At 43.3% G+C, this 25,810-nt stretch overlaps 1 protein-coding gene across 2 annotated transcripts in view; it reads right to left on the reverse strand.

Annotated features, from left to right (window-relative positions):
• Positions 1 to 25,810, reverse strand: part of PPP1R1A (protein phosphatase 1 regulatory inhibitor subunit 1A) — a 108,786-nt gene that overhangs the window by 39,167 nt on the left and 43,809 nt on the right. For both annotated transcript variants that reach the window (XM_078384717.1, XM_078384718.1), the window contains exon 2: positions 13,875 to 13,935. In XM_078384717.1, the coding sequence (XP_078240843.1) occupies positions 13,875 to 13,935 (61 nt within the window). The remainder of the gene's footprint in view (positions 1 to 13,874; positions 13,936 to 25,810) is intronic.

A 25,810-nucleotide genomic window follows, 5' to 3' on the forward strand; every position in this document is an offset into this window, starting at 1 on the left:
TTCTCCACAGCTTTGCCTCTCTCACTTCTGCTATAGCTGACCAGAATGCCTTCAGACTAGAGATGGGAATGACCAGCTGGTTCAGCAGTTTGGCACAGTTAATTTCCTAGGCAAACAACAGTTTCGTGGTTCAGTGGCCCACCTCCTCTAGGAGCTGCCTCTGAGTGGGCGCTTACTGGACTGGGCATGGTGCTGAACCGTGAACCAGCTGTTCAGCCGGGAAACAATCCACGGCAAGTGAGCAGTTTGTGCCCATCTCTGCTTCAGATAGAATGGCTACAAATTGCTCCACACTGGATCAAACGTCTGAACTGATGCAAATGAACTCCATTCCAAAAGATTGGAAGTCCCAGTTGCAGAGGAAAAAATTATGGATTGCGGTGAAAAACTTTGGGCTTATCCGCATTGGCTTGTTATGTCATGGAATCAGAAGAAAATAATACAAATCTGACTATCCCAATTCCAGAGCTTTTCCCACATTATTTATCCATGTAGTTGCACACTGAAAGAGAAAGCGGCTGGGCCTCATGACCCAGAATGTTTCATAACAGAAACTAGATCTCCAAAGCTTTCCAAACCAACACTGTCAAAAGAGCCTCCCTGGGAGGGGGAGAAAAGAAAAAGAAACCAATCTAGCTGTGGATGATTGTCACCAGTAAGGATTTCCATGTTTCTGGAGAGGTAGCTGTGTTAGTCTGTTTAGCAACACAAAAACCAAAAGAAAAGTAAAGGCACCCTTTAACAAATGTATTTTGGTTTGCGCTTGCATGGATTCCAATCCACTTCTTCTGACATATGGAGCCCAGTTAAACATATTTCTCTATTGATCCTCCAGCTTATTAAAAGAAGCACAATAAAAACAGTGTTGTCAGCAGACTGAAACTGGCTCCTTCCTCCATCCTCCCTGCCAGTGTATGTCCCAAAGTGACTACCCCAGGCTTAACATTCAGAAGGTAGTACTTCCTACTACGCCAGCCTGTGACTCAGTTTTGAACTATAATCCCCACCATCCCCTTTCCCCTAACCATGTTGGCTAGGACTGCATAGCTCTGAAATCCAAAAACTTCTCAACAGCCAAGGGTTTCCCACCTATCTTTAAAATCTTGGAGGCAATAAGCCAGGTACCCCAACCAGATGTTCAAGCCAGTCCAAGAAATAATCATCAATGATGCCCCAAACTACTACAAAATGTAGCTGAGTCAGAAGGAAGGTATTCTCCCTATATCATCTCAAAGTAGACAGTCTATCATGACTCCTACAGGTGTCCCCATCTCATATTTATGCAGGGATAGACATAGACTAGAAAGTGTCAGGGAAGGACGGTTGATGGCAGCAACTGATTGAAGTTGCTATCTATTCCATGCATTTTTAACTTGAAAAAAAGTAAGGGATAAATACTCCCTTCCACTTAATACAAGAAGATACTCAGTGCAGCCATGCTTAAACAAAACAATCCAGAATCAAATTATAGTGGTGAACAGGTTTGTCTATAGTCTGAGCATGGTCCAATTTAGTTGTGACAGTGTTCCAAATTCAGCTTTCAAAATAGAAGTACAAACACACAAAGAGACACATGCCTGGCTTCCTCAAATTAAGGCTCGCCAAGCATATGGCTTCTTTTCATACTCTCTCCTCTAGTGACACCATCCTGCCTTGTTTTAGGGTCACAGATGCTTCTCCAGCAAAGAGGAGGAAACTGTTTCCAGCAGGGGATGAAGCCAAAAATTTCAGGAAAAGCTTATATAGAATCAAAGAAGTGTTTTGCAGAAGGTCATCAAGATCCATGTGGCTTGACAGTAGCCAAAGGCAGGGCCTGGGGTAGGTCTGCTAGTCTGGCCCTGTGTTTGAAGACATGGCCATCTAAAATCATGGCACTGGACATGCACAACCCCACTGAAAAGTAGGTGTTGCATCAGATGATGCTTGAAGAGCTGGATAGCTCAAGCTGCCTCAAAGTGAACTAAGGGTCTGGTTACACTATGATAATGAGTGGGTTCTGGATGGGGCAGGGTTTGGAGTCAATTTAAAGCCAGGTCGTTTTTGGGTTGGTGTGTGCATCCTCTTGGGAAAACTTTTAATACGTTTTTAAATTGTGTTGTATATCGGTATATTGGTCAAAGCAGCTACGGGGCTTATAGAATCATTGCATTTGAGGCTCTGTCCCATGCCCGCCCGCCCCCCTTCGCATTAGCTGTCTCTCACAGCCATTCAACCCTATGGCATTTTTTTTTTAAAAATTAAAATTTATTTTAAAGCGAAATAGTGCTGATCAATATTACAGAGAGGGGAAAAAAATCAAACAGATCGGACAGCAAGGCTTCCCTGCAGTCTGACACACAGGCACAAACACACACACAAAGAGTGCAGAAGGAGAGGGAAGAGGTTGGCCAGAGGGAAAGCACCCCAGTGAGCTCCGAAGAGAATCTGACCAGAGAAATGGACTAGAACGGCCGTTTCTAGGCTTGAGCAGAAAGGAGTGCTTTCCACCACCCAAACCTTCTCTCTCTGATGGGACTCCAAGGTTTCCTGAAACCTGTGATCCTGGCACCCATTACTTGACAAACCTCACAGGCACAATTTACACCAACAGAGGCATTATGTGCTGAAACCATTGAAAATAAATTGATTTCACAAGTGATTTAAAATCAATTTCAAACATGCTAAACTAGATTCAAAAACAGGGCTTTTTAAAAACATTCAATGTGTCCTAAGGCTATGACTGTATTGACAAGTACTTCAGGATGTGCTCTGCAATTAACATGGGTAAAGTCAATGATCACATGATGCAAATCCAATGCAAATAAACACACGCTTCTTTGCTTGCGGTTCAGAGTTTTCCCCCCTGCCACTGGGGTCCTTCTATTTTTCTGAAGCTGGAACAATTCTAATGGTGTTTTCTCCGAGCCCAATTGAATTCTATGTAATGAGTCTGCTCCGCCCATTGAGAGAGATAATAAATGTGTGGGTATTCAGGTGTTGAACTGTAACACTCATCACCTCTGATTACAGGCCGTGTTGGCTGAGGCTGATGGGATTTGTAATCCAACATCAGGAATGTTCCCAGCCTTAATACAATTTCAAATGTTGTTGGACTGCAACTCCTAGCATTCCTCCCTACGGTTTAGGCTGGCTTGGCCTGATGGCAGCTGTAATCCAGCAACATTTTAAGGACCACACCTTGCCATCTCTGCTTGAGGAGGATCCAGGACCACTCCCCCAATACAGTAGTACCCTCGCCCCTTCCATTTGGTTTTAAAATTTAACTGATGTCTTTGGATTCCCTAACTCTCCTAGGGAAATTATTCAATCAGGAATCACTTGCTTTCTTTGCAACAGGGATGGGGAACTTCCTAGAGCAGTGGTTCCCAGCCTTGGGTTTCCCAGGTGTTCTTGGACTGCAACTCCCAGAAACCCTAACCAGCACAGCTGGTGGTGAAGGCTTCTGGGAATTGCAGTCCAAGAATACCTGGGTGACCCAAGGTTGAGACTATTGTGCTAGAGGAAGGATGATATATCAGGCTTCCCCCACCAAAACCTCTTTTTGCTGGGAGAGGCTGGACTGCCTCCTCCCTGCCATCCTTCCACCGGCAGCTAGAGACTTTTTCATTTAGGCAAGACCTCGGCAATCAATGTTCTTTTCTCTCTCTCTTTCTAAGGTAATATATTATTAGGATTTTAATTAGATGGTTTAAAAGTATTGAAATGTGAACTGTATCCTAATATTGTAATGAGTTCCAATCTGTGTTAGTATTTATAACTCAATGAATTTTAACATCATCATCATCATCATCATCATCATCATCATCATCATCATTATTATTATTATTATTATTATTATTATTATTATTATTATTATTATTATTATTATTATTATTTAGTAGTAGTAGTAGTAGTAGTAGTAGTAGTAGTAGTAGTAGTAGTAGTAGTAGTAGTAGTAGTAGTAAACTGCCTTGGATCCCAGTTCTGGGAGAAAAGTAGCATATCAATACATTTAAATAAAACTTAGCCATGCAGTAAAACCCCAAAACTAAACCCAACAACCATTTTGGTTTATGGTGTACAGGGGGCAAAACCACCTTGTTTTATAATGGAACCGCACTTCTAGGAGCTCAATCCCCATTTCATTCTTAAAGGCAAAAGGCACCTCTTTTGCCCCCCACAGACAATTTCGGCAGCAGGCACATGGAGGACACAGGGAAAGAGCACGGTGGCCATATGCAGAGTACATGCCCTGCTTGCTTTGGAAAATCCCCTTGAAAGATGGCAAAGGCAGGCCCCTGCAGAGACCCCTTAGATGTGGCTGATGGGAAGCAGTCAGCAAAAGCCTTCAGGCCCACTAAGCAGTGTCTTGTCCCTGTCCCTTTCACACTCTCAAAGCAGGGCACATTTGCTTCTGATTGGCAAAAGCATTTCCGAAACTGCTGTGTCTTTTTTCTCTTCGTGGCACAAGAGGGAGCTCAGAAGCATTCTGTGTCAAAGGATTTTTTTTTTAAAAAAGAAAAGTATTAAAAGACACCTCTCTATTGTGTTTCTCAAAGAGCATCATGGCTGCAAAGTGGTGAGTGAAAGGAGACAGAACAATTACCAGCCAAATGAGCTGGGTTCACCTGTCAGCTCCAGGGAGCTTCCTAGCCTTGGGATGAAAGAGCCTTAATTTATTCCGCCAAAGGAATTGACAGCTTTCCATTGCTAAATGATTAAAAATAATACAAAAGGTAACTTCCGTTAATCTCATAGCACATTCAGGAATTTTCTCTCTAGCAGCGAGGAAATGCAGATAAAGAGCTGCCAGTCTAGGTCTTGCTGATTATACTAATCTGTGGTGCAAATGAGTTTTTCAGGATTAGCAGTTTCATTTTCTATTAGGATATGGAGGCAGAGAATCATACACAATTCTCTGTGGACAGAAAAATCATAGAATAGTGGAGTTGAAAGGGGCCTATAAAATCACTGAGTTTAACTTCCTGCTCAAGGTAGGAATCCAAATAAAAATGTATTTGACAGACGGTTGTCTAATTTTCTCTTGAATGCCTCCAGCATTGGAGCGTTCACCACCTCCTAAGAAAATTGGTTCCATTATCATACTGCTCTAACAGTTGGGAAGTTTTTCATAATATTCAGCTGAAATCTGGCTTCCTGTAGCTTGAGCCCATTATTATATGACTGCACTCTGGGATGACTGAGAACAGATCACGTCCCTCCTCTGTATAATTTTCAAGTATTTGAAAAGTGTTTTCATATCTCTCTCCGTCTTCTTTTCTCAAGGCTAAACATGCCCAGTTCTTTCAGTCCTTCCTCATAAGGCTTGGTTTCCAGCTTCCTTATCATCCTTGTTGCCATCCTTTGAACTTTTTCCAGTTTGTTGGCACACTTCTTAAAGTGTTCAGAACTGGACACACTACTAAAGATGAGGCTCAGAAGAGAGAGGAACTAGGACTTTGCTTGATTTGACCATGTACTGTCAAATATGCTTTGATTAACATGTGCGGTCAGATATACTTTGATTTCAATTCCTCCACTGAGCAAGGTGTTGCACTTGATAGCCTTGTAGGCCCCTTCCAATTCCATTATTCTGTGATGCTATGATTTTTTTTTGTCCACTGAATTTTTCAACATTTGACCCACTTAAACATATGCAGACTCAATAGGCGTATCATTGAGTCCGACCACTGTGCCATCTCATCCTGTACTGTCAATTCTGAGTAGCAGCTGCACTCCAGGGCTTCACACTGGATTCTTAACTGGCCCTAAATGAAAAGCTCTCAGAGGTCCTGAACACCACCAGAACAATTGTGCTCTCGTCCAGCTTTGTTTTGTGAAAAACACCCTCCATAAATGTATTCACAAAGGCTTTCACGGCCGGGATCTAATGGTTGTTGTGCGTTTTTCGGGCTCTTTGGCCGTGTTCTGAAGGTTGTTCTTCCTAAGACTGGCAAAACGTTAGGAAGAACAACCTTCAGAACACGGCCAAAGAGCCCGAAAAACCCACAACAACCCTCCATAAAGATTTCAAGCAAATTCTCCCCATGCTGAGTGTAAAGCTTATTTCCTCAAAAGACCAACCAGAAGAAGAAGAGGAAGAAGTCTTATATGGCTGTTCGTTGAAAAGCAATGCGTGTTTCCTTACTTCAGAGCATTGTGCTCTGAGGATTTTGGAAATGCATCAGATTCCCTGGCTGTGTCTCACCCAATCATTAACCAGGTCTGAACCTGCTTAGCTTCCAAAATCTGACAAGAACTGGTGTGATCATGGGGGTATGATAGGACAAATGTGTGTGTCAAGCCCCCATACTTTAAGTTAAGAATGTGGAACCTGTAATCATCCAGGTGTTGTCAGAGTCCAGCTCATGGGTCCCTGCCAGTACTGTATGTCCCAACAGGCAGAGATGATGCGAGTAGCAGCCACACAATATCTGGAAGGCTACAGGCAACTCTTCCATGCACCTGGCTTTAAAAAATGGTCAGAAAATGACTTGTTTATTCAGTGCTTCTCTTTTTTCTACAGTAAGACTGCAATATTTTGAAATAGCTGATTGATTTATAGCCTACCTTTGTAGCAAAGAGTGGCTTTCTAGGTAGATGGACTGTATTTTAAGCTTGTGTGTCATTCTTTCAACAGCCTCTTGTTTCAGTTCTCTGTTGCACATTTCCTTAAACATGGTCCTCCTGGCTGCTTTAATTTTACGTGCATATGCTACTTTTTCAACAACAAAAGTTGAGCTCAAAAAGCTTCACAATAATCTCCTTCCTACTAATTCTTCCCTCAGGCCATTGTTTCCTGAATCAGCACATATTTTTAAACTGTTGGCTTTTACCTTCTTCCATACAGAATTTCTAGGACTTCTTCCGAGTCCTTGACAAGTAATATAAAGCCACTTCTGTTTCCACACGACAATCTTGCCCCGAATAACAACTTCCATTCCCTTCATGGAAACTGGACTGCAAACATGCCATCTTTTGTTGGTCTCTGAGCATTTGGGGTGTTAATGCACATGCTGTGCCATCTGCTCAGCTCATTAATGTGAGATGCTGCAACAGCATAGGTGCAAAAGAATAACAGTATAAAACGTTTTTATTTGGGCCCAAAAGAAGGGCAGCCACTGTGGCCATTTGGCCCAGGCCTCACCTCAGGAGAAGTCCATGACAGTCATGCATTCTGCGCACATTTACATTAACATATTTTTTTACCCCTCTTCCCAAACAGTGCAACATAGCCCAGGCCACATCTGAGCATCATCAGAACAACAGTGTTCCCAATCAGCTTTGTCCTGTGAAGATACCCTCTATAAAGCGCTCAAACAAAGTTTCCCCATGATGAGTGTAAACCATGTTTCCTCAGAGGACAAAAAAAGAGTCTCATACAGTTGTTCCTTGAACAGCAATGTCTGTTTTCCTACTTTATGGCACCGCACTCAAGATTTTGGAAACCTGCCGTGTCATGAGGAGTCTTCATCTGAACTGTGGAGAGTCTCATTCATATTGATCATTCAGGAGTAGCCGCTTTTAAGATGTTTGCCATGCTTGGCGGAATGTCATTGCTCATTTGTCAGCTAGCTGGAGAGATCTGGTGTCCTGAACGGGGAAGCAATGCTCCAGTGCAGTGATTCCCCATCCAGATGTTCTTGGACTAAAACTCCCAACAGCCTTTGCAGCTAGCTTTGTTAGCCAGGAATTCTGGAAGTTGCAGTCCAAGAACATCTGGGGATTCAAGGTTAAGAACCACTGCACTAGTGGGCAGCAGCCACTCTTCAGATATTATATAACCACTGACCAATAGCTATATTGGCTAGGACTGATGGTCAAATTGAAGGTCAAAACCCTCTGGACAGTCTCAGCTGACTTTATTGCATGGATTGGTCCATGAATTCTTCAGAGGATGAAAGGTATAAATGCAATCACTTTCCAGATGAGCCTCTATCAACACCTATTCTAACACAGTGCAGCGGAAGCAGCATCAAACTTGGAGAGATACCCAATGTGGTGTAGTGGATAGAGAGACAGACTAGAATTCAGGAGGCCTAGGTTCAAACCCAGCCATTAACATGATAAATTTTAGATGGAACTACATTGAAATATAAGCACCATGACTGACAGTTCTCTATGCAGATTTTATTAACAAAAAAGAAAGTTCAGGTCTCTCCAGCTGGCTGATAAATGTAACAATGAACAAATTTGGGGCAGATGTTTCTTTGCAAGAACAAATAGATCCTACACTAAAAGGATCTCCCTATATAATCCTTCCCTTGACTTCTTGTCTTAAGGAGACTGGGAAAAGGAAAGAACACCTTTGCATTCTACTTCAATTTTTGACCCAGTTCTATATTATCCTGGTGGCACAGTATCATTGAACGTCTCACCCAAAGCGGTCTTAGATATTCCAGTTAAATTCAAAGGAGACAGCACTTACTCAGATTCCATGCTGCTCTAGATTCTTCTTAGCTTCTAATCTCACTGGTCTCTTTTTGTTATTGGGGGCTTATTTTCTGCTAGCAACACACTATGACTTGCTGGCCACTCTTGCTCCCGGGGTATTTGCCAGATCAACAATCTGCCAAGACAACTTCCCTATAACTCAGACAGGCCAAGGAAGCAGGGAGATTCACAGGTCAGACAAGCAGTCATCGAACATGCAAGAAAAGCTGACAAACGCAATCCTGGGACAGAATGTGTCAAGTCTTGCACACACCACGTGCAGCTGTGGGGGACTAAAAAAAAACATGAGAATGATGGCTGCACAGTCAACAAGACTTTTGCAATGGTTCCACTGCCTTGAAACAAACTGATTTTCTATTTGTTTGGTTGGTTTAGCCAATACTACTGCTACTAATTATGTACAGTCAAGTCAATTTTGACGTATGGTGACCCTTTCCACAGTTTTCTAGGTACAGAATACTCAGTAGTGTTTTATCATTCAGTTCCTCAGGAAGCATTTTTAGAGTCTGCAGCTTGCCCAAGGCTACACAGGCTGGCTTTTCTACCAGGAGGCACAGTGAAGAATAAAATTCTCAACCTCTGGCTCCACAGCCAGGTACCCGACTCATTGAACTACACAGTTCAGCCAAACTTCTGATTTGTCTATGGACACTCACCTATGAAAGACTTCCATGCTTCACTGTTTGCTTTCTAGAACGTTCCAGACATTTATCAAAATCAGGTTATAAACAGAAACAGAGCACTAATAGGTAACATGTGACCCTCTTGGTGCTCTTGGGCTGCTACTCCAGTGCTCCTTTACCACTCCCTCTGCTTGAGGGCTGATGGGAGTTTCAGTTCAACAATATCTGGTACAGATGCCCACTCCTCAGTTAGAGATAATATAGATTTCTTTGAAGGCAACAACATATGGAAAAGAGGTGCCATCACCCAGAGGAGGATCGCTATGAAAACATAATGTGTGAGGGCTTTTGTGTGCTGGCAACAATCTTGATGTACTGGGGCCCAAATGAAACTACCGGGTAACTGTCAGCTACATAGAAATGAACCTAGGTTATAATACCAGCTAGCCAGATGGATAGCTTAGTGCTTTAGGTATCTGTCTTTCCCCACTGTGCCTCTCAGGGGAAGAACCAGCATGTGTAGCCTTGGGCAAGCTGCAAAGTCCCACAGTGACCCCCACCCAGGAGAAAAGAATATTAAACCACTTCTGAGTACTCTAGGAATCCCTGGAAGGGGTCACCATCAGTCAGAATTGACTTGATAGCACATGATTATTATAGTACTGACTCTGGTGTATAACGCTGAATAGAGTTGGGCACGAACCAAAAATCGGACCAGAAAGTTTATAAAAAATTGCTGCTTTGCTGGTTCAGGTTCGTCAAAAGCAACGAACCAAAATGAACCGAACGTATGAACATTTTTAGAGATTTTTGTTTTGTTTGTTCGCCCATTTCCTCCCTGCTTGCCCCTGACAGCTTGCTCCTGTCAATCAGAAGCACTAGGCAGCCCTGGGAGGGAGCCAGAGACTACTAGATTGGCAGGTTAGGCAGTCAATTGTGTGACACAAAAGGCTCTGGGAGAGTTGCTTGTTCTTATTTATAAGACTAAGTCACAGGAGCCATCTTCACCTCAGAGCCACTTCTGCTAGTCAGAGGAACCCTCCTGCCCTGGAAGCAGCTAAGCTCAGACCTCCAGTGGCACGTCGCTCCCCTTGTCAGGCAGCCTCTGCCCCCACCCATGCCGACGACACAACAACCTCTGTACCTCAGGCTCAGACCTCCAGCGTGGCATTGTCTATGGGGTTTGGGGAAAGGGCATTGGTCTTCCCTATCCACTCCTGATAAGCAGCAGACTGTGTCATGAACCACTTTCCTGGGGAGACTTGCTTTGAGGGTGTATAACTCGGGTATCCAAAGTCCAAACTTCACCAAATTTGGAAGGAGCGTAGAGTCAGGGAAAGTTTATCTGTGATTTAGGTGTCTCTAGGTGGTTGGGGGGGCATTCTATGGCTCTCAGACTTCAGAACCAAAACCAACTGATTTGTGATTTTTTTTTCCAAAAGTTCATACCATTCATGGGTCATGGTCTTCAACGAACCACAAAAAAACACTGTTTTGCTGGTTCATACCCATCTCTATCACTGAATACTCTCCAATGTTGGTTTTCTGCCTGAAACCTAGCTGTCTTGTGGGTAGAAGAACCTGCCTCTCCAATGAGAGATGGGCAGAAACTCAAATACGGAAGCAGGTAAGGGAAGCCCACAGCACTGCCTTTGAGTGGGTGGCCATCAGAGGAGGTGGAGGAAAGAAGTGCACACTAGGCAGTCCCACTGAGCAGGCAGGGAGGGAAGCAAGCTTTGAGTGGGGAGTGGGTGAGTGCGCAGAGGAGGTAGGAGAGAAGAGGGCACATCACCTGTGGAACACCTGTGCTAGTACTGCCTCAAACTGGGCAGAACCGCCGAACTAAGGTTCGTGCCCATCTCTATCTCCAAAAAGTGTTGTGTAACTACCCACCATTTTCCAGTTCTGACAACTGCTCTCTGTGTGTGCAATATCAATCCTTCCCCCAAATATTAAGTACCTAAGTGATATCAGCAAGCTAGTTAGTAATTTTTGTGATGAACTGTGTTTCCCTTTTTTTAAAAAGGAGGTTTTGAGGTGTGATTGTCAATATATATATGTATGTGTGAGTGAATAACTGTGAGCAGATTTTGGCTGAGATGTGCTGTTTCTGCAACTTTTGACAGAAAACTGTCAGGGTAACCCATCTTCAGCCATTCATCTGTTCTGCACATGTTAAGAAGGCAAAATCCTTCTTACATTCATATGCGGAACACATGGACCTGGCATAACAGAATCACTGAGGAGGAACATAGCAAGGAGTTTTCCTCGTCATAGTCTATAAAATATCCTGTCTTGGAGAAAGGCCTTGTGGTCAGAGATATCATCTAGACAGAATTTAGTCAGCCTATTCTCTCTTAAGTTTCATTCAACTATGAAATATCTTTGCCCAACTGTATTTTTTAATTCAGGAAGGATAAAAATCAACAATTTTTTAAAAAATCAAACTGATTTCAGTCATGTTTTAAATCACAGTTTAAATAAAAAGAGATTTTTAAAATTTAAATTGTTAAACAAATCATTTAAAAAAATTTGAATCATGAATTAAATCAGTTTGATTTAAATCAAGGGACGTGGTGGCGCTGCGGGCTAAACTGCAGAAGACTTTGTGTGCTGCAGGGTCAGAAGACCAGCAGTCGTAAGATCAAATCCATGCGGCGGAGTGAGCTCCCATCACTTTGTCCCAGCTCCTCGCCAACCTAGCAGTCCAAAAGCATGCAAATGTGAGTAGATCAATAGGGACCACCTCAGTGGGAAGGTAACAGCGTTCCGTGTCTAAGTCGCGCTGGCCACGTGACAATGGAAACTGTCTTCGGACAAACGCTGCCTCTACGGCTTGGAAATGGGGATGAGCACCGCCCCCTAGAGTTGGACACGACTGACTAAATATCAAGGGGAACCTTTACACTTACCACCCTGTTTTAATTCAAAGCACTTTCAAAAAATGTTAATTGGAAAGGAGCTTAATCCTTCCTCTCCCTGCTGTTTTCTGCTTTGTTATCTTGATGGTTCTATCTTCTACCACTCTTTCTGTCTTCTGGATCACCATCTCCAACTAAGGCTGCTTTACTTTGGATGGGAGAAAAACCTCGTAAGGCTGGGAGATCAATAATGGTGCAAATGATTTATTTATTTAGGGCATTTCTGTGCCACTCGGGATCATTAGCTATGCTGGCTTGAGTTGATGGGAGTTGAAGGCCCAAACCCTCTGGACATCCACAGCAGACTTAATTGCATGGATTGGTCAGTCCATGAAATCTTCTTAGGATAAATACTATAAAAGCTATCACTTTCCAGTTAACTCTATAAACACCCATCACGACACAGTGCAGCAGAAGGAGCATCAGAGGTTAGGAGATAATGAGGTGTAGTGGATGGAGGGATGGACTAGGGTTCAGGAGACTAGAGTTCAGATCCTTGGTCTTGGACGTTAACAAGTGTCTCATTGGTCACTAAAAGAGGCAGGAATTAAAGCAATATACAAGAAGCATTACAAATGATTGAACATGGAAATATTAAAAAGATCATATCAAGTGAGAATAAAATGTATGCAAGCATCTAAAAAACACACACTTAAAAGGATCTACTGGCAGAAAGTGTAGGGCAACTAACCCTGTTAAAATTATACTAAATACCTGATCATCTTGTGTAAGCACTAAGTACTGTATAAGGATTAAATATGATCATCTTGTGCAGACATTAAGATGACCATGAGAATGCAAAGCTAGGCACTAGTGACTGAAATACTGGAACAAAAGCATCCACTCAAAAGATCTCTTCAGCCATTTATAGCCGCTGCATGAGTCATGAATTGCCAGTGGAACTACTTGCTGGAGGCCCAATCAAAAGAAAGAAATGAGAGGTCCAATATGGTCCCATGCCATTCAAGAGTTGGCTCATCATGGAACTGTGAGCATGGGAAGGAATACACATTCAGACTCTACCCGTGAAGATTCTAATGTTATCACAGGAGCATCATTGGAAAGACTGCAACAGCTCTCCTGGCTTAGACAGAGATGAGAGGCCAGCAGTGCTTCAGATGATGTCGGACTACAACTTCTGTCATTCCTAATCTTTGACTAAGGTGGCTGGGATGGATGGGAGTCTCACAAGATGTGCTGAACCACAGGTTTTCTACCTGTAGAGTCAGACAAGGTTTTCACTCAGCAACAGTCCTATATTGAAATTTAGCCACCACATAATAAAGCAGAAATAAGCGTAATAGCCTTGGGAGAAGAAAGCCCTTCAGGAAGCTGATGGGCCTAGCAAACAGGCCTCTGAGCATATCTTGTTCCAAGAATTTCAGCGATATGAGACCAAGACAGAAGAGGGAGTGATCAATGCCCATGGAAGCAGTTGACACAGGCTAAGGGCCCATGTCTTTTTTCTCGCTGCTGAATCAGGAGGCTCAAATGCACAATGAGCTGAACAGTAAATCTTGGGGATCATGGGCTGTGCCACACACCACAGCCCTAAAGCCTCCTCACGTATGATCTCATCCTTTCCAAAGAATAGGAAACTAGTGGGGGAGCCTGATCTGGACTTCACATTATTTATTCATAGATTTATATCCCATCTTTCCTCTGAAGAGCTCAAAGTGGCATGTGGATCCCCCCCTTTCCCCCCCCTCACAACTGCAACTCTATGAGGGATAACAAGTTGAGAGAGGATGTGAACTCAGGCCTCTCCAGTCTTAGGATCTCCCCAGTCCTAGAGAGAGACCCTTATTGCAATCAACAGACCAGATAGTTCCCCAGTCCTAATGCAACCCTCCAACCCACGACTCCACGCAGTCTAATATTATGTATCTGTTCTCACCTGGTGATGACTGGTCACTGCTCAGGACCAAAGTAGCAGGAGTTGGGCGCCGTCTTCGAATCTATACCAGGAATGAGAAAGGGAAGAGGAAGTTAGATTTAATCAGTTCTGCTCTCGAACATTTGAGTATAATAGGATATGAAAGACAGCACAGCATTAGGCATCAATCACAAAAATGACAGCTTCTCTTCGAGACTACATTCTAGTTCCATCAGTGACTTTGTATTTCTTCATTTTTCCTTTTCCCCCCAAGGCAATCAAAACAGAACTTACAGTTCTTGCTCATTGTTCTCACAACAACCTTACGAGGTAGATCATAGACCAAACCAGGGGCATGTGACTATCTGACAGTCACGCAGACTGAGCTCCACAGTGATTTGAACTTCGGCATGCCCACTCTTGCTACTTACATTTCAAGCAAGACATTGGTCTATTCTCACATCAGAAGGCTGCTCATGGTATAAAGCAGTATTTTCCAACCTTTTTGGAGTCACAACCCCCTTTTATAACAACCAAGTAACCTGAGAAACCCCCTGCTACGTTTGCATAAAAAGGCATTTTATAGAATAAAGAAAACACATTAAAATTGATTTTTCAGAATACAGTGGTGCCTCGCACAACGGGCGCCTCGTAGAGCGATGAATTCGCTCTACAAGGCCGTTTTTGCGATCGCAAATGTGATCGCAAAACGGTGCCCGTATAGGCGGGAAATCGCAGAACAAAGGTCGGTAAGCTGCTCGCTTACCGACCTTCGCTTTGCGACCCACCGATCAGCTGTTCCGCGGCTTCAAAATGGCTGCCGGAACAGCTGAAAGGGGCCGGGGCGCAGCGTTTTTGCACCCTTGGTATGCAAGCGGAGCGCGCAAAAACGCTGCGGAAGCCCCGAAATGGCTGCGCGCAACCATTTCAGGGCTTCCGGAAGCGTTTTCGCGCACTCCCCTTGCTTACCAAGGGCGCGAAAACGCTGCGCCCCGGCCCCTTTCGACTGTTCCGGCGGCCATTTTGGACCCGCCGGACAGCTGATGGCAGCCATTTTGGCACCCTCGTTGTGCGAGGGGAGGGCGCGAAAATGGCTGCCGGCCCCTGGGAAACATTGCACAACAGTGAGTATTCTATGGCATTGGAACGCATTAAACAGCGTTTTGTGTTCCGTAGTTTTGCCTTTTTGTGTTCCGTAGTGCGATGTTTCCCACAGCGAAGGTTAATCCAGAACGGATTAACCTCGCTGTGCGGGGCACCACTGTATAATTCTAACCTAATATTTAATGCGAAGCTTGTAGTTGCATCTGGGCAATCCGCACCTCCACCCTGACAATCCCCTAACAGGTTCTGGGGAAGGGAGGTGCAGTGGGGTCTCTACTTAAGAACGTCCCTACTTAAGAACAATCCAACTTAAGAACAGCTCCATTTGCTAAATTTTGCTTCTACTTGAGAACAGAAATCCAAGATAAGAACAGGAAAAAAACCTTTCCTGCTCTTTTTTTAACCTTAGGTCATTTTAGGTTAAAAAAAATTCTCCCCCTAGTGGTAGAGTACGTATTAACCAGCTTTGCATTAGTTCCTATGGGAACTAATGCTTCAATGTACGAACGCACCTCTACATAACAAAAAACAGCCAGAACGGATTAACTGGTTTTCAGTCCATTCCTATGGGAAATTTTGCTTCAACTTAAGAACATTTCAACTTAAGAACACCATTCCAAAATGGATTAAGTTCTGAAGTAGAGGTTCCACTGTAGTTTCTATGGACGGAAAAGAGCAGATACGGATTAAATGGTTTTCAATGCATTACAAGGGGAAATGCAGATTCAACATAAGAACTTTTCAACTTGAGAACCACCTTCCAATACGGATTAAGTTCTTAAGTAGAGACCCCACTGTATTGAGAGTGGGTTAAAACTCGGTTTTAATAGGGGAGGTGGAGTTTTCCCTCAGGAAAGGAGTTGTCACTTCTTTCATCCACCCTTCAAGAGGTGGCATCACCACATTCTTCTCCTCAGCCATCTGTCCTACAATGGTGGATGCGGTGCGCAGGGAAGGTGAGGAGAGGGCAAAATTGCTTCACCAGTGGTGGTGGTGGTGGTAGCCTTTCTCTCCCCAACCCCATTTCTCCGATTCCCCTTCCAACCTGCTGCTGCCTCCTCACCTCTCAACCCCCATCACGGCCAGCCTGGCTCATAAGGGTTGTGGCTGGATCCCACCTCCCATTCCTCCCTCTCCTGGTCCCCCACCCAAGCCAGACATTAGAGCTGAGGAACTACCATCATTGATATTGGACAAGGAGAGTGCACAGTTGGGGGGACAGGCATCCAGGAGCCCCACAATGCAGAGCAAAGAAGGGTTAATTTGGGAGGGATACAAGAAAGTGAGGAGATGGGATATGTGCAGAAGACAACCGGAGAAGGGTGTGTCCCACTCCTTTGAAAATTGTGGTGACCCCCAGCAAACACTCTGTGACCCCCTCAGGGTTCACAGTCTAAAGGTTGGGAACTCATGCTACAAAGTTTTCTAAATAAAGCTGCTACCATTGCCATGGAGAACCACACACAGTTACCACACTAGTCATACTGTTGGAGCATTGTTCCCCAGTGTCATCACCTGACCCATCAAACGTTCTCAGGCCAGGCTCTTCCATGTAGGCACCTGAGAGAGACCCAAACACCATCTTCTAGAGGTAGGGGCTTTTTGGTGGTGGCACCAAGCTTATGGAATCAACTCCCTGAGGAGCTACACCTGCCACCCTCCCTGTACTCCTTTAAGAGGCAGTTTAAAACACTGCTCATTCAGGGAGGCCTTTCACATTGACCCCATCTGAATGCCTCACCTCCAGTCTTGCCTTATTCTGAAAATTTGTTGTGCTCTTGCTTGAATTTTTAGATAATGTTTTTGCTAGTTCTTTGTAGTAGTTTTTTACTTTGTAAACCACCCAGAATAGTGCTCCAGCACTAATGGGAATGTATATAAATCTAAGTAAGTAAGTAAGTAAGTAAGTAAGTAAGTAATTAAGTAATTAAGTAAGAAAGAAGAAAGAAAGAAAGAAAGAAAGAAAGAAAGAAAGAAAGAAAGAAAGAAAGAAAGAAAGAAAGAAAGAAAGAAAGAAAGACCACCAGTGCTGAAATCAGAGCTTAGAAAAAGGTTACCTCTTGGACGACAACTCCCAGTAATTTTTAATTTATTTATTTCCATTTCTATACTACCCCATTAGTGTTTCCACTCTCTGGGTGGATTACAACATGCACTAAAAAAAACCCCATAATATAATGCATACAAAAAGATACAATTAAATACAATTAAACAGTTGCTAGCCAAAGCTACTTTTAAATAAAATACACAAATTAAAACGCATGTGCACATCTCAGGACAAATTTACACTAGCAGAAGGGAGCTTTGCATAATTCAGCCTTAATTAGCTTCCTAAAAACTGAGAGGGATGCGCTTGGCAAATCTCTGCTGGAAGCTTGTTCCAGAAGGAAGGGGGCATGACTAAGAAAGCTTCATTCCTCGTGTTGTCTTTTTTGGCCTCCTTGAGTGTCATGATCCTTAATATCAGGGACTGTGAGGAGTGTGTGGGACTGGCAGCTATTCCCCCCCCCCATCCAGTATGAACAAATGCAAACCACCTACAAAAAATATTGTACTTTTGAAAGTTTCAGGGTACCAATCTGAGATTGCACTCTTACAGTATAGCTTTTCCAAAACTAGAGGAAAGAAGTCACCAGGGAGAACAAGATACAGGGTGGATAAAAATTAATGATTTTTAAAAATTGATTTAAGTCATGATTTAAATTTTAAAAACTCCTTTTTTAAAAAATTCATCATTTTTTAAAAAATCAGATTTTAAAAATGTAAACCATGTTTTCATCAATTCTACCCAGTTGCATTGCTGTTTTCTCTGTTGCCTAGCTTGGTCGTATGCATCTCATCAAAAAAGAACTACTACATTACTAAAAATTATGAAGGAGGAGACAGAATTGCAATGCTTTCGCATATGCTAATGCACACATGAAAAACAATAAACGATAAACTGAAATAGGAATATTTGGAAACAATAAACCTAACTGAAATAGGAAGACATCTCAACCTAGCAAAGAAGACTGATTAGATGCCCCATTTTCTGTTGCTCAGGTTGCTGTCCAGGTGCTGACTATAACTAATGGGCCCTAATCAGCTAGCCTGCGCAGACGGAGATCCTGTTCTATGGGCTCCAAGGTACCTGGTCTCACAGTGTGAGCAGTGGGGTTATCTTGCTTCAGGCCAGGAACTAAAAGGATTTTCAGTAGCTGAATGGGAGCCATGCCTGACGTCCCAGTTAAAATGTGGTATCTCATGTTTTAAGGGGAGGCCCGCTGAGAGTATCTCAAATGATCCCAAAATCAAGACCGCCGTTAGTTAAAAACTCCTTCATCTCCCTTCACAGACCTGAAAATCATGGGTTCCTGGAGAGAAACAGCTCTTATGACAATATGTAGAATATTTGCAATGAGGAATTTGGGTTTGGGAGTTCAGAACCAGTCTCTCCTCACTTTGCCAACAAGCTGAGGCCAGATTAGCATGGATACATCTTTGGAAATAATATGACTATAATGGTAACAAACAAACCCAACCCATCCCTTTGGTGTTTCAGAGAAGACACATCTCCTTCTTCATGACCCACCATTCAGAGGTTGCCCCTTTGATGGTTTTTAAATAAATAAGCTGCAATGCCTCCTCTGAGGCTTCTTCATTCAGAGCTTCAAACTGCAATCTGCTGTTTTTTTTTGGTCTCACACTTTGGCCTTGCTTACACTGTACCCATTTAAGGAGTACCTTCCTTAAATATCTTACTGATCTTGAAAACCCTATTAGGATCCTTGTAAATTGGATGCAACTTGATGACACATCTCCTCTCTCTCTCTCTCTCTCTCTCTCTCTCTCTCATACACAGAGAGAGAGAGAGAGAGAGAGAAAGAGAGAGAGGGAGGGAGAGAGGGAGGAGATTTCTCTGAAATTAAATCTCACATTCTGGCTGAAAGAACTGTTTAGCTGTTGATGTAGCTTATTTTTTTCTGGAGGGATATCAATTGACTGTCCCTTGGGGGTTCTATGAGCTGTGTTTCTATGCCATCAAAGATCTTGCTTCCTTTTATTGAGTCAATCCATCTCACATCCGCTCTCCCTCGCCTCTTCCTGCCTTCCACTCTTCCTAATATTACTGTCTTTTCCAGTCTGTCTCATCTTCACACGATATGGCCCAAACAGGTGACCCAAACAAAAAAACTACCTCCACATCTGGGCCTCGAAAGGTGAACCACAGCAAGAATAATGCTGACAGTCTGATGGTGCAATTTAATCTGTCTAGCTTTCCCTCCCTTTTATGCTGCAGAAACTGCCAGGTGCTCCCTGTTGCTGTTGGAAAATAGCTGTCTGGCACATGAAAAGGTAAATGTCGTATAAAATGGCAGCCTCTGTGCTGGTCGCTTATCACTGGCTGGATCACGGCTGCTTTCCCATTAACGGAGCTTCTGTAGCTGTCAGGAGGTGCAAATTGGCCCATCTCCTCTGGGACAACCACCACCAACGCATGTGATATACCAAAAACCTGACTGAAGCACTAGACAGTCCCACTGAATTCATTCAGCCTCTGCCATTGGATGACATTTAATTCTGGCTGTTGTTAGCTCTGCCGAAAATAGCTGACGCCCAGTACAGGGTGCTTTGGGATACGGGGCTCCCAGGTACCCTAGTTTGCTAGCCTCATCCCCCAAGTTAACCATTAGAGACCGTCCCAGATAAAACACAGCAGCAGCAGCCCCAGGTCCCTGATTTTTCCTTAGCAACTGCTCATGTTTGTATTACTCATAACAGGAGGGATGAAAATCAAGGTTTTTTTCAAAATCAAATTAATTTAAATCACTATTTAAATTTTTTTTTTAAAAAAACTTTTTTTTTTTGCTTTAAATCATCAAAAAATATATCAAATGTTTTAACAATTTAAATCACATCCACCCTGACCCATAATTAGAACTTGTTGGGAACTACTGACAATTAACTTGTTACATACAATCAATTCCTTTTTCCAACAAGAAAGATCTTACTGCATTACAGTACCACTACAATGGAGGAGGGACATATTCCATTTGCAGCATAACTGTAACTGTTAATTGCTGATGTAGTTACATGAGTGAGCTCCCTAAATGGGGGAGGGAAGAACGTCACAGGACTCAAATACTGATCACCCTGCAGCAGGGCTCTCTTATGGCTGCACAGTAGAGTAACCGCCTGCCACAGATCAGCAGTTCGTAAAGTTCTGATGTCATTACATAATGAAAAAGGTAGCAATTTCAGTTAATTTCGAGAAGGAGAAAAGTTCAAAAGCCACTTTAAAATGAGACCAAAAATAAAGGTGAGGGAGATCAATAACACTGCAGCATGTTAAAGACTAACAGATTCAGGTAGATCAAAATAAACTTTGTCAATACCCTGAAAGAAGTGGATTTTGGTCCTAGAAAGCTTGCCCTGAAATACAGATGTTAGCCTTTACAGAGCTGCAATGTCTTGGCTCTCCTGCCACCTTTCTTTTATCCTCCCTTTATTTTAGCCAACATGCTGAGACAGACTAGCATGGCTACTTCTTTGGAAATATATGTGACTACAATGGTAAAAAACTGACTCATCTGGGCCTTGGATATGTAATAGGAACTTTCTCAATCTGGCCTGTATGAAACTGGGATATTAACACACAAGAGTTTTTCCTGTGCCTGCACAAGAAGATTTAATAGCTTCTCACAGTACTGAATATTCTCCCAGATTACTATGATCTAAGATTCAGTTTTACAGTGCATAACATGATCTGGTGAAGAACAACATAAAAAAACTTCAGAAACAATGCAGTAAGCCCATTTTTGCTTAACACAGCAATTGGAATAGCAAAGCTGGCTAAACTGAGGAAGCCCCAAGTATATACATATGGTATCTTCCAACTCAGGGCATGTCTACAGGCCCTTTGAGGAGCACAATCCTCTGCAGAGAGTCAGGGGAAGTGAATTTTTTATTTTTGTCTGTGCTAGATCATCACTGATGCACTGAATCACTTAGATTAAATTAAAAATTTCTTTGTCTTGTGTGTAGCGCTGATCAAGAAATTGTCCGCAGCCACAGTTCCGATTGGCACTTCATACAAAGGCAATTTAAAAAATCTCAGTCATTCAGTGCAACAGAAATGCTTGAGCAGAGTAAAAATGATAGTAATTTCACTTCCCCTGACACTCCACAGAGGAGCAGGGGAAGTGTTCAATTTGCTGATAACCTGAACTGGTTTGCTTATTAAGCCATTCCATTGTAAGAGAAATTGACACCAGAAGGAACCTTGACAAGTTGGACAGCTGCAGGGCTTGATTTTAGTCCGCTCCCAGTGATAGCACACACTGGAAATAGATTAAACTAGAGTGCACCAACCCACACCAAAAAAAATCAAAAAAGGTGTGGGTTGGAGTGCCCTGTGGGCAAATTGGTCTGTTCTAGCGACTATATTGTGTGGTCACCAGAAAAAAGAGCCAATCAATCCACCCCCACAATGCACTGAATACTGTAGTGGGACAAAAGCTCATCTGAACAATGCCTCAGTAGCAAAAGGTGTTTAGGAAAGTGGTATTTCTCTGTATCAGGATTTTTGTAAAGCTAATGGGTCTTGATGGCCCGTTCATGACCAAACAACGGCAAAACACATTACAGTAGGGAATCACCTCCAGCTACTGTGAAGATTACTGCAAAGCTCAGAAGTAATGGGAAACCTGAAGGATAGTGGTGTTAGATGATGTGTTCATCCCTGGTGCTACAACCCTGTGAGCAAGGATTCCCTTATGCCAGTGTGAGTGCTATGCAGGATTCAACCCCACTCTTACAGGGAGAAACAGTTGTCTGTCTCCTGCAGTGAAGCGGAGGCCAAGCAGAAAACAAGGACGTATTACAGGCAGACCACCCACATCAGCAAGCAGGGAACCATGAAAAAAGATTTGTCTTCTCTTATGCTTTCTCCCTGCTAAGATCCCACACATCCACACACATATACTCATCACTAGGAGTGTCTTTAGTGCTCACGTGTTATTTCTCCTCCAATTTTCCATGTTCATGCACAAATAACACCAATTACAGAGAAGAGTCCTTGTATAATTGGACAGCAGTGCTGTTTGTTTAAAGCCTGTAAACTGATTACAAACTATTTTGCCAATTAAATGATCAATCAATTCAAAGAAAATACGTGTGTATTGCCATAGCAGTATTTTAGTTAGGACCCAAAATGTATGACTGTCTCCCCGCAACAAAGGCCATCTCATCAGTTAAATAAAACATCCCCCAACTAAATGATTTCTCGTACCTAGAAGTAGAGGCAAGGTCACCTGAAGAAGACAATGACCAGAACCCCATTTCTGATTTACCTATGCTTGCATAAGGGAAATGGTGTAAGTCTTAGCAGCAAATTCCTGCTCATTAGATAAGGGATGGTTGCCTTCCTGGGTGCATGCCTGATTGCGTGATTGTGACAGGGCACACATCCAGGTCTGTGATCAACCTCTCAGTAATGAATGGCATTTTGCCACCAAGACTTACACAATTTCCCTCATGCAGCCATAAACAGCAGCAGGATTCTGATCAAGGCAACTTTCAGTTGGAGTGAGTGCAGCACCACTGACTTTTCTTATTAAAATAGAAGTGGGAAATTCAAACAGAGTGGAAATTGGATTCTCCCCCCCCCACTCCATTCTACATGGGTCAGATGATGTCCAGGGGCCTGATGGTTTGAGCATGGAGTTGCCTTAGAACTCCATGATTAAAGTATGAGAACAGAATCATAGAGTTGGAAAGAATCCCAAGAGTAATATTAGTCTATTCCCATGTCAATGAAAGAATCCATGGCTAAAGTATAGCTGAACAATGGCGATTCAGCCTTGTTTAAAGCCTCCAAAGCAGAGGACTCCACCATCATCTAGCACAGTGGTTCCCAACTAACTCGGGTGTTTTTGGATGTCAACTCCCCAAAGTCTTCATCACCAGCTGTCAAGATTTCTGGGAGTTGTAGTCCAAGAACCCCCGAACTATCTAAAGTTGAGAACCACTTATTTAGCTAGTCCATTTTACTACCAGTACCCATTACCACCTGGAAGTTCTTCCTCATGGTTCATCACAATAGTGTTGCTTGTAGTTTGAATCGTTTAGTTAAGTTCCTACATACTAGATAGCAGTACACAGGCTTCCTCTATTTTTCATGTAACACTCCTTCAGACATATGAAGGCAGCTATCATTTTACTGTACAGTCTTTTCTTCTTCAGGCTAAACATATCCAGCTCCCTCAACTGCTCCTAACAGAGCTTGATTTCCAGACCCTTCTGCATCATGGTTACACTCTGATAGATATATTCTACCTTCTCTGCATCCTTCCTAAACTGGGATTCCCAGATAGAACACAGTATTCCAGGTGAGGCTTAACCAAAGCATAACAACAACAACAACAACAACAACAACAACAACAACAACAACAACAATTCTGACTTATGGAGACCTTTTCCAGGGTTTTCTAGGTAGAGAATACTCTGGTTTACCATTCTTGCCCTGGGACTCTGCAGCTTGCCCAAGGCTACACAAGCTGGCTCTTCTAGGATACACAGTGGGGAAATCAGACTCCCAACCTCTAGCTCCTCAGCCAGATGCCTAACTTACGGAGCTGTTTAGCCAGCTAAAGTAGAAGACTACTATTTCTTCCTTTGTGCTTATACTTCTATTGATGCAGCCTAGTATTGCCTTAGCTTTTTTGTCATCTTCATGTCTCCTTCTTCCCTATACCAGCAGAGAGGAAAAGAGTAGAAACTAAGAAAGGAATCCAAGGAATGCTTACCATCCCTGGTCAGCATTTGGAGGAGGGGGTATTAAATTCATGTGGATCTCCGGAATTGGGCTTTGGAGGAGGGGGAAGGGGCCTGCCCAGAGTTTTCCACTGACTGTATTAAGACTACTGGTGAGGCAGAAGGGGATTTGGAATATAATTGAATAGCGTGTTCACTGTGTAAAAGTTGCTATTCTGCACAACTATAGGATGTCATAGGGAGCAAAATCTGGGCCTTACAAATAACTTGTCATCAGAGCTGAAATCATCATAGTGTTCAAAAGATGTGATGTGGCTCAGATTTAACAAAGAGCATGTTTATGTCCTGGAGATCAATCATAAAACATTGCAAGATAATTTGCAAATTACATAATGTCAGAAAAACTCCTGCTATATCACTCACACAAAAGCAGTCCTCCAAAGATTCTTTATTTGGTTGGATAGTTTGTTAGGTTTCTGGCTGTGGAGCTAGAGGTTGGGAGTTCAGTTCCTCATTACACATCCGGAAAGAGCCAGCCTCTGTAATCTTGGGCAAGCTGCACAGTCCCAGGGTGCCCCTGGAAGAAGGGAACACTAAACTTGACTATTCTGTACTTGGAGAATCTTGGAAAAGGATCATCATACATCAGAATTGACTTGATGGCACATGCTGATGATGATTGTTATTATTATTACAACAACTAGCAGTGACACACAGTTTCAACCATAGAATCAGTGCTCACTAGTCATGCTGGCTGAGGCTTCTGGGACTTGGAAGTCCAAAACATCTGGAAAGCCAACGGTTTCTCCCCTCATCTTCCTAAGGTGACCTGAGTTTTCAAGCATGCCTTCCACCATAAACTGATCAATACAGATGAGTGAGGAGAGGCACAGATAATGGGGAGGGGGCAGACAGGGGAACGGCCCTCGGAGAGAATTACAGAAAATGAACTGAGAACAGTTTGGAGACATGGTGAATGCGCAGAATGTCACTGCCGGACTAGCCGAGAAAGCAGAATGCAGAGTTATGTGCCATCAAGCTGCACTGCACCTATGACAACCCTCCTAGAATTGTCAAGGTATGTGACATAGTGAAGGAGTGCTTTTACCAGGGCCAACCCCCAGTAAGCTTCCATGGACAAATGGGGATTTGAACCCAGGTCTTCCAAGTCCCAGTCTGTCACACTATCCACTGAACCACCCTGGCTCTTGAGGCAAAGTGTACAAGCATTAAATTGTAAAAATGGTGTGTGTGTGTGTGTGTGGATGGGGACTTGTGTAGATATTTCCTGTTTTTTCCCTAACCGGATGCAACACGCAGGCATGAAGGAGTTGTTCAGAGAGCTTCTCCAGCCGCTTCCTGTGTTGGCACCAGGCTGCACTCAATAGGAACAGAGAGTTAAATATGCTGAGAGGCTTAACATCTATGCTGTGCTCTGTATACGTGTGTGTATGTGTGTAGAGAAAGCGATGTGCAGTTAAGTGCTCCTAAGCATTAAATGATTAATTAATTATACCCTCTCTCTCTCTCTCTCTCTCTCTCTCAAGTGCTTTTGGAGATGAAGTGTGCTATGTTAGAGCTATTAATAATGCTCCTGCATTTACAAAAGCTGGGGAATGGGGTATGGTACGTATGCCAAGGCAACGCAGGGGATTATAAATAAATGCAGCCTCTTCCCAGAGTGTCTAGACTCGTGGCGTGTAATTAGCCCACATATTTCATTATGAGTCAATATTTTGCTTTGAAAATCCACCTTCCGTTTAAGAAGGTGAGCCAGGAGCTGTATTTTACCAACGGGGGCCACCATGGCATCAGAGCTGAGGGCATCCAGTGATCCTCCTTGCTCCCCCACTGGAGCCACTGGACTGGGTTTCAACCAAAAGGCAGCTTCAGTTTACCTCTCATTCTTTGGTCTCAAGAGCAGGACGTTCCCACTGGAAGAGCCGCTCATGCTTGGCTGGATGGTATTCCTGCTTTTTTTCTGAGTGCGAGCCACTCGGAGGTAGAGGTGGAGGGGGGACTTGTGTCTTTCTGGTAAAGCAAAGCTTGGAAATGGTGTGACACTCCAGATGCAACTCCCAGCCAGGCTAGTTAATGGC

The sequence above is a fragment of the Pogona vitticeps genome, chromosome 2 (assembly GCF_051106095.1).
Source record: "Pogona vitticeps strain Pit_001003342236 chromosome 2, PviZW2.1, whole genome shotgun sequence".
Lineage (NCBI taxonomy): Eukaryota > Metazoa > Chordata > Lepidosauria > Squamata > Agamidae > Pogona > Pogona vitticeps.